Here is a 14,465-nt window from a genome sequence, read left to right as displayed (position 1 = left end):
TGTTCTTTGTTTTGTTAATATATCATTGTCTATATATTTCTTCGCCTATTTTGATTCATTAAGAATCTTGACCATTAATATTTTTTTTCTCCGTCATCATACGGGAATTCCCCTGTCATCTTCTCGCATAACCTACAGCCCCCTTCATCAATTACAGACCTTATCTGTAATTACCAATTACATGTATCACAGAAGTTCATGTAATGTACCCATCTCTCTTCTTTTTTTTTTTTTTTCAATTTCCCCCCTCTTTTAGTTGATATTTTGAAGTCAATGAACGCTAGAACCTGTTTCTAGACTAATGGTCGATTCTACTATGTCATAACTCAGAGTCTCAGATTTTGATGCGCAGAATGAACGAATGTACTTCTGGTACAGCCACACAAAAGAGGACACTAGTACAAGTTTGTTGTCTTTTTTAGGCTAAGCTATAGCCATAGAAGGAGGTCAAATTTCTCTCTTAAGCAGCAAAAGGGATCTTAGGCTTTGGGTTGCCTTCAAGAATTAGCATCATCAAAATTACGCCCATCATCAAAATTTGTATTTGATTTTGCCCATCAGAATCTGTCTCAATCAGAGAAATCTCAAATTCTTCCCACTATTATCGATCAAAACTAGATGATTTATCAAGAACAGGACCAAAATCTTCGCCGGATTATTTATGGCCTCTACAAATTTGACATCAGCGGTGGGAAACAAAATGATTTTGAAGGCCGAATTTTGGATTCTTATTCAAAAGAAGAAAAGAAAGCTGACTTCACTTGTGATTGTGATGACAGAGATATTTATTTACTTGTACCACCACCACCACCGCCGCCAACATTTCACACTTCACGTGATCTAACAAACCAAATTTCGTCTTTGGGTTACCAAGCCGTTTCTGCCTTCTCATCAAATTCAAGCAACTAAAAATTGACCAAATTCTCAATTTTCTAATTTAAATCCCCACACGGCCCTATCCATTACTATACAGTAAATAAAAACAATTGGCCATATATTTCCCCATTTCAGCTTCATCGCGCCACGGCTGACACCCCCTATGCATTGGCTGCAACTCACAATACGGCCACATCAAATCCGATTAAATCCTCGAAATACACGACAACGTCGATTTTTCCGGCGGCCATCGGGTACTACTCCATCAAAATTCCGAAATTACGAAATCCTCTTAGAAAGCCCGAAAGTTCTGTAGAACAAGAGACAAAAGCAACCATTCCGCAGCTTGCCTTGTAACGTAAAATGACCTTTTTGTCCTTGGCTCCTATCGATGGTTATTCTTGATTATTATTAACTCTTCCTCTGCTTCTTCCTCTTCTTCCTCCCCTTCGATTCATAGCCATAAATAATAATAGTTCTTCTTTTCTATCTGTCTTATAACCTCTGTAACCAAAAAAATTCCTCTTTCACAAACCCATCCATCAAAATGCCGAAAATAAATAAATAAGTAATACCCACAAAATATTTAAGCTTATGGTAGTGGAAGCTGCCAAAATTAGATTCAGACATCGTGCCACATAACAAGCTATCCAATTCCAAACACGATCGATTCAGAGTATTTTAGGAAACAAGATAGAGAGATCAGAGAAGCTAATTGGTTGACCCAATTACACAAACCTAGCTCTATTTTTGGTCATAGACTGTCACAGCTGGCTTCTTGTTTATTCTTACAACTCTTTCTCTTTCTTCTTCAAAATCGAACCCACTGTGGACCGATGTATGTATATATAACTTAAAGAGACAACAAAAGCATTTATTAAAAATAAAAAAAAACTTACAAAAAAAAAAAAAAACAAAGAGAGGGAAAAAAAGCATATTTTGTATTGCGCCACTTCCCCATTTGAACTTTCAGTCACAGGCCAATGCCATCCTCCTCTCTCTCAACTCTCAATACATGATCTTGCAGAAACTTTGGTTCAAAATTATTGAACATTTAGAGATCCCAAATCCCATCGAGAAAACCAACTCAAAATGGCCAAATCTCCTCACACCCCACCGAATCAAAATTAATAGAAAGTCACGCAATCACACTCGAAAAGTTCCAATCTGCAGAATCAACACAAAATAAAAAATCACAAAAGCGAACTAATTTCTCCACCAAATTACACAATTCTAAACTTAAAAATTAGAAAAAAGGTAAAAAAACCCCCCACAAAGTTAAAATGTTTCATAACGAAATATTCGAGTTCCAACATTCTTGGAGCAAACTAACCATATGCAATATTGTACTACCAATCCACCATTTTTCTCTCTGCTCAGATACTATACCCCCCCCCCCCCCCCCTCCCAAAAAAAATAAACTAAAAACTCAAAAAAAAAAACAAAATTAGAAAACGAAGAACAACAACAATTCGCAAGACTGCAACAAACAAATTGATTTGAGAAGAAGAAAATTGCACAAGCAACACGCAAGGCGCAAGATAGCCTCAACCAAACAAGCTTAAAAAAATTCACTCACATGTTAAAATATTGCTAACAATTTTAGATAACGCCGAGCGGCCCGTAAAACGCTTTCTTTTCTTTCCTCCTTCCTTCCAACTCTCTGTCACTCCAACGCCTTTCTCTCTCTAAACAGATTTTTCATCAAAACCCCCCCAAAAAAAAAAAAGAAATTTTAAAAAATCATTTTTGTTTTATAATTACATTACAGTTTGTTATAATTATATATTTTATATTGCTCTGAACAAAATTAGATAGCTAGAGAGAGAAAGCTTCATCCAAGCAGATCTCTAAAATTCCTTTTAACAAAATTCGATCAATTTCTCTCCAATTTCTCGAATTTTTTTAAAGAAGAAATAATTTCTCTTTTTATTCGTTTTACGAGAATAAATAAGAGGAATTCTGTCGTTGCCCTTATTGTTTTAGTTTCGAGATTTAAGGTTCCTGAAAAGGAATCTGGTTACAATTTAGGGTTTACGTGAATTTGATGAATTAGAGAAGCGGCGTCGTTTTTGGTTAATTAGATGTGGGTGCGTGTTGCAATTGGTTGATCATATTCATTCATCTTTCTGTTTTGATAAAATGATAATCAAGAGGAAATTGAAATCTCAAATGCCGAGTTTGAAGAGGTGTAAACTCGGCGACTCGGCCAACGAGGACAACGAAAACTCGGCTAAGCGGAAGAAACGGAAAACTAACGGCTATTACCCGTTAAGTCTACTTGGCGGTGAAGTGGCTGCCGGTATACTCCCCCTTAGTTTTCACGGAATTCTTCACTCCGAGAAGGGATTCGCTGCGTCTTGGTGCACGGAAGTGGCGTGTTCCCCCGGCGAGGAGGTGTTGAAATCCAAGGGCTCAGGTTCGGCCAGGTTGAAGAAGCCGGCGGTGGAGGTTTCAAGGCCACCGCTCGTGAGGACATCGCGAGGTCGGGTTCAGGTACTTCCCTCTCGGTTTAATGATTCGGTTATTGAGAATTGGAGGAAAGAGAGTAAGCGTGATGATTGTTATGATGATGAAATGGAATGTAAGAAAGAGAAGTTCAGTTTTAAAACACCCAAGAGTTATAATTCTAATGTGAAGAGTAAGTCGAAAGATGATAAATTTAGATATTATAAGAGTTGTAAAAATGGTACATTGTGTGAGGAAGAGGAGGGAGATGAAGGTGGGTTTAGTAGGAGTTTTGATGCTAGGAAGTACTCGAGTTCGAAGAGTTCACTAACATCACTACATGAGCAACAATTTATTGATCTTGACAATGATGAGAAAAGCCCGCCTGAAGACATTGTTGAGTTTATGAGCGAGGAGGGCTTATTGAATGGCGAGAGAAAAGATGATGGGTTATATGGGCCAGAGGATTTCTACTCAGGTGATATAGTGTGGGCGAAGTCAGGGAAGAACTACCCTTATTGGCCGGCCATAGTAATTGATCCTATGACTCAAGCGCCGGATGTGGTATTGAGGTCTTGCATACCTGATGCAGCTTGTGTGATGTTTTTCGGTCACTGTGGGGATGTAAATCAAAGGGTATGGATTGTTTTCTATGTTAAGCTTGTTCTGTTTACTAACTTCGATGTTGTTGTTATTATTCTGAGGTTTTGGATGCTGATTGTGGTGCATTGAATGATTATGAACAGGATTATGCTTGGGTCAAACGGGGATTGATATTTCCATTTGTGGATTTTGTGGACAGGTGTATATCTGCATTGGTGCACATAGTGTTTATTTATTTATTTATTTTATTGATTCCTTTTGCTTACCTGAGGTATTTTTTGATGACATAGGTTCCAGGAGCAATCTGAATTGAATGACTGCAAGCCCAGTGATTTTCAGATGGCATTGGAGGAGGCTTTTCTGGCTGATCAGGGGTTTACAGAGAAGTTGATACAGGACATAAACATGGCAGCTGGGAACCCTACTTATGATGAATTGGTTCTCAAATGGGGTCAGGAGGCTACTGGTTCAAACCAGGATCTCGACTATCCATTTATCGACAAGGCATGTTCCCTATATTGCAATCTTTCTTAAACCTCTTCTTTCTAAACTTTAGTAGCCGTGTGTAGGTTGGCATATGGCTCACCAAGCCTTAATTCCAAAATTTTTGCATAACCGGGATCTCTAAGTCACCTAGACATCATGCAGGGAATTTGTATGAAATTGATGATAATCTTATACAAACAAGTATCAGGAAATTAGACAGCCAAAATTTTCAAAGATTGTAATATAAGATTTCCTGCATATTTTTTTTTTCCTTAATTTTCAATTAGAATAAAATCACTGAAATACCTTCTTTTTAATATGTATTTTGCTATTCTGTGAAAACACGTTTCTGCAAATCATTATTTGAGTGCATAATCAAGCAGTGCCCTAAAAGTTGGGAACCTTTTGGTTTTCCAAGAGAGCAATGAACAATTTATAGATTGGTCCTAAGGGGAACCATATTTTTATTTATATGTAGCCCTTTTGATTTTTTTTCTTTTTCTTTCTTTTAAGGACCAAAGCAGTCCCCCAACTTTTAAGGAAATTAATTTCTTTTTCTATATTTTTAAAGAAATAAATTGTTCTCTTTCAATCCAGAACACGTTGAATTTAGTTTTATCGATGTAGGTCTCATGGGCAAAGAACAAAGATAAAAGACCCTGTGATGGCTGTGGCATGACCCTTCCTTCTAAATCTGCAAAGAAAATAAAGGCTTCAACTACTGGAGATCAATTATTTTGTAGAACTTGTGCCAAGGTTTGTAACAAGTGCATCACCCTCATGGTTTCCTTATTAAGTTTCATTTGCCATTATTGTAGTTCTGTGTTGGTTTTGTGCATTTTCTCACAACTGCATGAATATTTATTTCAGCTAATGAAATCAAAACATTTTTGCGGGATATGCAAGAAGGTTTGGAACCATTCAGACGGTGGAAGTTGGGTAAGGCTATCATTTATCTACTTTAGAGTTTTGGCTTATTTTATTTCTTTTGGTTGGACATAGTGGTAATTTGTTATTCATTTATTGTTCAAATTTCCTCACCGGTTAGGTGCGCTGTGATGGTTGTAAAGTATGGGTGCATGCCGAATGTGACAAAATTTCCAGCAGCCATTTTAAGGTCTGTTCATCAGCTTTAGACATTGCATGACTGTTGTGCTTTATCCCCCTGATAATAACATGAACTCCTCCCTCGACTGAATTATTTTTTGCTCTGAAGGATCTTGGAGGTTCAGAGTATTACTGCCCTGCTTGCAAAGCTAAATTTAACTTTGAATTATCAGATTCAGAAAGAGGGCAGCGGAAAGTCAAGTAAGTGATTTCTTTCTTTAATTTTTTGACATTTGTGTTTGAACTCATATTATGCAGCTTTATTTCAGCGATGTCTTTTTTGACATAATTTTGCAGCAGTTGTTTTCCTTGGTCTTTGTTTAGTGATATTCGACCAAAAAGATTGTCTTATTAAATTTTCCTGAAAATTATTATTTGCATTTCAATTTAAGTTGGATGCACGGCTCTACATTTATTGATTGCAAGTCTTTGGTACAGAAGCAACAAAAACAATGGTCAATTGGTTCTACCCAACAATGTTACAGTTCTCTGCTCAGGTGTGGAAGGCATATATTATCCAAGCCTTCACTTGTAAGCAAAAATACAACTCATGGATTTTATTTTATTTTATTTTTTATGGCACTTAGCTGCACTTAATGGGAAATTGAGATATCCCTCTGTTACTTTTACACCTGTGTGTAATTTCTCTTAAATTTCCTCTGTTTCAGAGTTGTGTGCAAATGTGGCTTTTGTGGGACGGAAAAACTAGCTCTTAGTGATTGGGAACGGCATACAGGTTCCAAATTGAGAAATTGGCGGACTAGTGTTAGGGTGAAAGGTTCCATGCTACCTCTTGAACAATGGGTTCGTACAACAGCTGATTTTCACAATCTTTTCATATTTCTTGTCATCCATGTCTCTGGAATTCTTGGATTGTTTATATTTTTGAAAAATGAATATCTTGTGGGATTGGCAATTACTAATTTACTGTAGTATTTTTGTCTGGAAAAGTGATTGTTTCAATAGAAAACTATTAATTTATATGATGACATTAGATAGAAACCTGAAGTTAGGGTGTATGGACTCAGAATATTTTACTGGTGGTTTCTGTTGCATAGGAGTAAAATTTTATCTGTTGTTAACCTTTGTAGAATCGGGGGGTTGTTGTACTCTAAGAAGGCTCAATTTTCAACATACACTTGTCTATCAAGAATTTTGTCAAAACTTGCTGTGCTAGCTTTTGGAATATAATGCTCTCACTAAGTTAGCATTCAACAGAACCACTGTACTCTGATTTTGTTGTAACTTAGTCCAGTGATTATGAAGCAATAAACTAGGGTTTGTTTGAATTAATTCATCCGAACTATTAGAGTAGGTTTTTGTATAGCTAAATTCCATAAATTGTAGTGCAGATTAGTTGTGATAGGATTGGGCTGGTAGCATATGAAATTATCAATGTCATTGGCATCCAACTTTTTTTAGCTTCTTTTGTTTTGGAGCATTGTCAACATGAAATATGTCCCTGCCCCCTTTTATGCAAAAGCCCCCCCCACCCATTCTGAATTTTTTTCCCCATCAAAAAAAAAAAAAAATTACAGTTACTGTCAATGCAAGCAGACTGGCCTAATGCAAGTCTCTGTTCTAAATGTCTTACTTTTAATGTCTAGAAGGGTTCTCATCTCCTCCTAATTGGCTTGTTGGTGTTTTATGCCATCATTAGAGGCTTTCGAATGGGCTTGCTGATTTGAAGATTAACAAAGTTATGAGTGGAAAATGTTGACTTTACATTCTAAAATCTTACCCTGGAAAAATTCTTTGCAAGATTTGTACTTGAGTTTTGTTCTTGTTTAACTTTGCAGATGCTGCAATTAGCTGAGTACCATGCTAATACTGTTGTTTCAGCCAAACCTCCTAAAAGACCCTCTATGAAGGAGCGGAAGCAGAAGTTACTGGCTTTTTTGCAAGGTACGTTTTTTCTTTTAGGATTATAATTTATGATGGTTTTTTATCCTTTATTGAACCAATCACAGGTTTCCTGTCATTGATATTACTGATTCTTATATTTGTTGTGACAGAGAAATATGAACCTGTTTATGCTAAGTGGACAACAGAACGCTGTGCTGTATGCAGATGGGTTGAAGATTGGGACTACAATAAAATCATTATTTGCAACAGGTATTGCCAAGGGTAGTGATTAGTATCAATCAGGTGGTCGTAATTTATTGATATGTAAAATGACAATGAGATCAGGCAATATGGACTCTTGTTGTTTCTTGGATATGTTCCGAACAAATGCACACTAGTACAGGCTCCTTTCTCTGTCTGACTGACTGATTATAGTACAATATTTTTAGAATTTGTAATCATCGTGTTGTGTATGTAGCCTTGGTCTACCTATGCATATTGCATATGCTTTACTAGCTGTTACCCTACTGTTACAGTGCAAGCTACAGAATGACGGAGAACAGTAAAACACCTTTTCATCCATTGTCTGACATTTTGCCTTAGTAATCAAAGGAAATCCTTTTTTGTTGCCTGAAGATTATGATATATGTTTGTTTATGATACTGTCGTGTTAATGATATCACTATTGCTTATCAGATGTCAAATAGCTGTACATCAAGAATGCTATGGAGCAAGAAACGTTCAGGATTTCACTTCATGGGTCTGCAAAGCGTGTGAAACACCTGATATTAAGCGGGAGTGTTGCCTTTGTCCTGTAAAAGGCAAGTGTTTTAGGTCGTTGAATTTCATGTGTAATAAATAGTCTGTGTATTTAGGTCTTTGAGATTGTCTACACTGAAGGTGAGTAAAATTAGTTTTATAAAGAGTACCTGTTTTTCCATGGTTTCATATTTCTTTCTCTATGTTTTTCTACTCTACTTGGGTATAGTTACCCCACATTTGGGTTGACCCAGTCATAACTGCTGGCATTACTAAAGACTGAAATCATGTGATTTAATCACAGCTTTCTCACTATCAGATGATTTTCATTGTCGCAGATATTTTGCCCAACAGTTATCGTTTTGTGTAGATATTATTACTGAAGCAGTCAGATTCCCATCATGATTTGATTCCTTGACCTTGTTCTGATTAAAGTATGCTTTTTTCCCCCTTTTTTCACCAGGAGGTGCTTTAAAGCCGACTGATGTTGATTCATTGTGGGTTCATGTGACCTGTGCATGGTTTCAACCTGAAGTCTCATTTGCAAGTGATGAAAAGATGGAGCCTGCTCTTGGGATCTTGTGTATTCCGTCAAACTCTTTTGTAAAGGTAGAATATCACGAGTATTCGATCAAATTATTATGAATTTTTGCTTGAGGTTTAGTGTTCGTTTTGTGAAGACGATATTGCAATTTCATAGTCATTTACACCTGTACACGAAATTATTTTCCCACTATATTTGTGTCATTTTGAAGCAAACTCAGAAATACTTGAAATTTTTATTGGTGAAACGGAAGAATATGTTGGAAAATGTTCGCTATATGCTTACTTGTTAGACCGATAAAGTGGCCTTTTTTTACCCTCTCCTCTCTCTTTTCCTCTTTCAAAGTTGTTGAATGATTGTGTTTTGGGTTGGTTGCTTTTTCTTTTCTTTGTTACTGGCTACATGTATACTTTTCCCATTGTCATGGTTTTGCAATGTTTAGCAGCTTTTAATTTATTATTTTACATTTTTCCTAAAGAAATGTGATGAAGTTTTATAAGTGCAGTCCAATAGTATACGCATTAATATTTGGAACAGCTAATCCCCTGGATATAAATTAAATGATCATGTTGACAAATGTTTGTGTGATTGATTTGTCTTAGTCTAAATGTTCATGCTGGATTGCTGGTGATTATTGAGCTGGTTGTTTGTGCAAGTATATAGCTAATTTTTGTATGTGCTTTTTCTCAGATTTGCGTTATTTGTAAGCAAATTCATGGTTCATGCACACAGTGTTGCAAGTGTTCCACTTATTACCATGCTATGTGTGCATCAAGAGCTGGGTATCGGATGGAGGTAGGTTGCTTACTGCTGCATTTTTATAACAGTTGGCTGAAATTGTGCTTCTGCCTACTTCTAGGCACTTGTCTATCTCTATGTTATGACCATATGGAACCTGTAATTGCCACCATTATATACTAAAACTTACGTGGTGTGAAGGATGTTAATGATCATATTTCACATTTCAGAAACTGTAGATATTTCATTTTAGTGTTTTATTTTATTTCAAACCTTTACATGTGATTATTTATTGGTATATTATGTCGATCTTCTTGTTGCTTGAATGCCAGTAGGTTGTGTAAATTGATGTACCAATAAAATTAAAGCCATTATCTGCCTACTCAGCCTATGTTAATCTCTAATTAGACTGCTCTCTCTGCTCCAATATATGTTGCATTGACTAAACCCGATGTTTTGCAGTTGCACTGCTTAGAGAAAAATGGAAGACAGATCACAAAAATGGTGTCATATTGTGCTTATCACAGGTTTCATCTAACACCTCTGAGCAGTACTTGTGTTTCATGAATGCATGTATTTTCTGTAATTCTCTTCTCATGTTTATTCTTTGGTTTTTGATGCAGGGCTCCAAATCCAGATACCTTCTTAATTATTCATACTCCTCTAGGTGTCTTTTCTGCCAAAAGCCTTGCTCAAAATAAGAAGAGGTCTGGTTCAAGGCTTATTTCATCTAGCAGAACAAAAGTTGAAGAGGTTACTGCAGTAGAATCTACTGAGATTGAGCCATTCTCTGCTGCAAGGTGCCGCGTATTTAAAAGATTAAGCAATAACAAGAAGGTACCCTATACGTATCTGTTTCTGTTTGACTCAGCATATCTATCTTTTTTTTTTTTCCAGTGATGATACAATAAGTGAATTTCAATGGGTCAGTTTCCTTGTAAGTTTTATTGTTGACAGAGTTTCCTTGTAAGTTTTATTGTTGACATAGTAGCACAGGATGCCTTTTGGTTACATGGTCTTTTTGTCTTGTGAGTGTTTTGTGGTGGGTTGGGTTTGATTAGGGAACTGATGCTTGGAGAACTCTGTAGGTATTGCCAGGCTAATTGTCCGTCTACCAATTTATTTTTAACCTTCTTTTTTTTCTCTAGGCACCCTTTCTGTCAAAGAGATGATTGATGTTTGTTCTAAGATGATGAGTGGAATGTCAAACCTATGTGAGCAGTGAAAGAATGCAATATAACAATAATGTGCAGCTTAATTTGTTTTCCTTGCTGCATAGAAAAATTTTGCTGGTATCATTCTTGAAGTGCCGAATTTTTCTAATTTTGCATGCATTGTGAATTGCTTGGTCTCACTTTCATTTGCCTGCTGTATTGTTTTCTTAAGTCTCTCAGTTTCATTAAGGAGGGACTTCTTTTTCTTTGTCGTCTCACCCTTTTTCCCACCTATTCTGTTTGGTAGAGAGCAGAAGAAGAAGCTACTGCCCACAAAGTGGGGGGAGCTTGCCATCATTCTTTAGCCACCATGCAAAGTTTGAACACATTCAGGGTAACTCTATGCTCCGTTTTTCCCCTTTGAGATTTTAGTGGAAAAAATTCATCTTATGGTCATTATCTTTCGTTCAACAGGTAGTGGAGGAGCATAAAAGTTTTTCTTCTTTCCGTGAACGCCTTTACCACTTACAGGCAAATATATATGCTTTCATTTTACCCTAGTAATTTTTTAATCAATTCGTCTTTCTGACTATTTTTGGGTTGGGAAATTTGTCTCCAGAGAACTGAACATGACCGAGTTTGCTTTGGTAGATCTGGAATACATGGCTGGGGCCTCTTTGCACGTCGGAATATTCAAGAAGGAGAAATGGTATGTGAATTAGAAGAGATCAACGGTATATTGTTTATGAAATCATGTCTTTCATTTAGTTATTGCTTTTTAGTTTCTGAAGGTTGAGAAATTTTTCTTTATGAGCGATTTGCCATGGATGCTATGAAGATCCATAAACTTGGTATGTCTTTGAAATTAAAATGGACTTGAAATTCTTCCATTGTTCTTTGGTAGCATCGAAGTTACAGACAAACATTCTGTTTAAAACTTAAAGCTAAATAACTCTTTCTTAAATGAAATTTTCATTGGAAAACTATAAAATTTTATGTATATATTTCTGTGCTTTAAGGTTAAAGTGGGATGCATGATTAATTCCACTGTTTGTCTGGCAAACCCTGATGCAGATATATGTTACATAAAAAAATTTAGTGAAAAGTTGTGTGAAGGGAACACAACATTTGTATGTTGGCAGTTCCACTATTATGATACTATTTAAACAAATTAAAAACCAAATGCTTTCCTTCAGGTTCTCGAGTATCGTGGTGAACAGGTAAGACGCAGCATTGCAGATCTCAGAGAGGTGCGCTACCGATCAGAAGGAAAAGACTGCTATGTGAGTTATCTTGTCCTTTTCTGCTTTTCCCCTCCGCATCCTTGTGAAATCATAACTGGAAAATTGCTAAATGCTCAGGATTACTTCATCAACATTCTTCTTCTTCATCTTCATTTTTTTGGGTTATATTTTTCTCTCTTCCCCTTTTGTTTCTGTACTCTTCATATCTAAACTTTAGCGAGATTTATGTTGCAGCTTTTCAAGATCAGTGAGGAGGTAGTGGTAGATGCCACCGATAAAGGAAACATAGCACGCTTAATCAATCATTCGGTAAGATATGGATATTTAAGTCATATTTGGACTCGACTCATGCATACTTTATCTCCTTTGCCCTTGATTGATACAGTGTATGCCAAACTGCTACGCAAGGATAATGAGCGTGGGTGATGATGAGAGTCGGATTGTCCTTATTGCTAAGACTAACGTATCTGCTGGTGATGAGCTAACGTATATCTCTCTCACTCTCTCTTTCTCTCTCTCCCCCTCTTTCTGGGTTTTAGGAACTTCACATAATATATTGATTGTTTGCTATTGGCAGGTACGATTACTTATTTGATCCTGATGAACCTGAAGAATTCAAAGTCCCCTGTTTATGTAAAGCACCAAACTGCAGAAAATTCATGAATTAGGATTACGCAGATGACACACAGCAAAGTCATTGTTTCTCCAAAAGGAGCACTAACCCCCAAATCCCTTGCCCCTGGGGATTTCACAGTTCATACAGCCAATTTGTAATTTTTCTCAGAAAGGAATGTGTATTCTTTTTTCTTCATTTCTTTGTCTTAGATTTTGGGAAATTTTCATGCTTAATAAAAGCAATAGATTTGCCGGCTGTTTGGCTTCTGGCATTTTGTGTAAGTAAATTTGACACAACTCTCATTTAGGTAATTAAACGCTAACCCCTTTTCCATCGCATCCTCGCCGACGCCGACACGGACACGGACACCAACACGTTCTTGCGAGGCATCAAGATAAATACAAGTGATTAGTCATTATTTGTACTTTGCTGTACGAATGACAACAATCAATGAAAATTGTTGTTTTCTGATGCAAAATTGTTACCGCAATCTTTTACCAAATATTTATGTTTATGCTAATGTTAGCAAAATCGTCATCTCCTATTTGGTCTGTGCTTGAAATTGTATTTGCACCATGTCCACCATCATTGCAGCTACTGCACAATTATGTACAGAGCCAATTATTTGGCTTTCTATTCGTCACTTGTGCTCCCGTGATCGCTCTCCGTGTCCGCCATTAATGACAGTACTTGCTTCTTCATCAGCCTTTACAAGAGCAAAAGAAATGGGTACAAGGCAACATTTCTATGAGAGAAATAGCTTATTGGTGGAGCTTCGATTCTCTGAAAAAAGATTAGATTGCGTCCTCGAATTGATTTATTGCTTTTATACCTCTTTTTCCCTCTGAACTCTTTCTCCCTCTCACGTGGGGCTTTGACGCGACTTTTCATTGGTGATGAAGAGTGCCGGTCTCAATATTTCATTGAGTCCTCATGGTTATAAAAATGATAAAATACAGAATGACCTCACTAAGACAATTAGATAAGTGGATTTATTAAGTTAGGATTATGGGATAATGAATTGAAAGGGCCTAGTAGGTCGGATGTTCAATTTTTTCAGAGTGAGTAAATGGGTGTAATTTAGAAAATTACGGGGTTCAAATAAGTCTATCCAATTTGAGACCTAAAACGAGTGTTATATTTGATCTCTTACGAAGGGGGGGTGGCTATGATTCAGGGATTCAATGCATTATTTTTAAAAACCTCCTTTGAAGTTTGGTATAATTTCAGTTAGATGGCGAGATTGATTGTATTTTCACTTGCCTCCCCTATTGTTAATATACATACGACCTGACCGTTAGTTGACTTGAGAAATGACTAAAATATCCAAACTAACTATTCAACCCAAAATTTTGTTACCAACAAAGTAAGGGTACGACGAAAATAGCTTGCCAAACATATACCTTCTCTTCTCTCCAAATTCAACCTAGGTCTTGAGTTTTCCGGCGACAAGGGACAACGATTGGACGGGCGTTTGACAGCAAGTTGATCTTCGGCAACATATGGCTCAACTTTCACCATTTTGGCCGCAATATATCATGTTAGTTTTCGATAATTTTGGCAAGCCTTATATTGTAAATTTTTTTTTTTTGTTTTTCATTTGCCTAAGATTGATTGATGACAAATGAGTGTAGATGAGCATTAGGATTGATTGGTGTGTAAATATTAAAAATGGTTTAATGAAATTGGTAGTTAATAAATGGCACAAGAGGTGCTCGACAAAATGCCTCTTAGGGTTTGTTTATCTCACTTTAGGTAGATTAAGGTGTTGATGGTGCATTCATATGAATTCCTGTTTTGTAAGCTCATTATCTAGCATGAAAAGTTTGCGACAACTAACTTAAGGGGGTATTTTGCATTTCTGCAGAATCGCACGCGTGACAAGGCCTATCGCGACAGATGCCTGTGATTTAGAGCGACGGGCACTGTCCCCAAATTATAGAAAGCTTGTTTCTGTAATTTCAAGCGACAAATGATCATCTCCCGGGAGACAGTGGGTGTCTCCACAAATTACAGAAAACTTGTTTAACTAATGCGTGAAATCA

General features: G+C 36.7%; 1 protein-coding gene across 1 annotated transcript; it reads left to right on the top strand.

Moving 5' to 3' along the window:
• Positions 1 to 2,305: 2,305 nt before the first annotated feature.
• LOC102616586 (histone-lysine N-methyltransferase ATX5-like) lies at positions 2,306 to 12,891 on the top strand. The gene is made up of 23 exons (XM_052437540.1): positions 2,306 to 3,960; positions 4,071 to 4,126; positions 4,218 to 4,431; positions 5,041 to 5,169; positions 5,284 to 5,352; positions 5,462 to 5,530; positions 5,630 to 5,721; positions 5,959 to 6,051; positions 6,189 to 6,324; positions 7,320 to 7,425; positions 7,536 to 7,635; positions 8,062 to 8,186; positions 8,588 to 8,733; positions 9,359 to 9,463; positions 9,869 to 9,933; positions 10,030 to 10,243; positions 10,868 to 10,954; positions 11,035 to 11,091; positions 11,180 to 11,269; positions 11,757 to 11,843; positions 12,039 to 12,113; positions 12,190 to 12,290; positions 12,382 to 12,891. Exons 1-23 carry the CDS (start codon positions 3,019 to 3,021, stop codon positions 12,470 to 12,472), a joined length of 3,249 nt encoding a protein of 1,082 aa, XP_052293500.1. The 5' UTR covers positions 2,306 to 3,018; the 3' UTR covers positions 12,473 to 12,891.
• The last annotated feature ends 1,574 nt before the right edge of the window (positions 12,892 to 14,465 follow it).

Source organism: Citrus sinensis, chromosome 3 (genome assembly GCF_022201045.2).
Source record: "Citrus sinensis cultivar Valencia sweet orange chromosome 3, DVS_A1.0, whole genome shotgun sequence".
Taxonomy (NCBI): Eukaryota; Viridiplantae; Streptophyta; class Magnoliopsida; order Sapindales; family Rutaceae; genus Citrus; species Citrus sinensis.
Note: the sequence above shows the minus strand (reverse complement) of the source record. Positions and strands in the feature narration are given on the sequence as shown.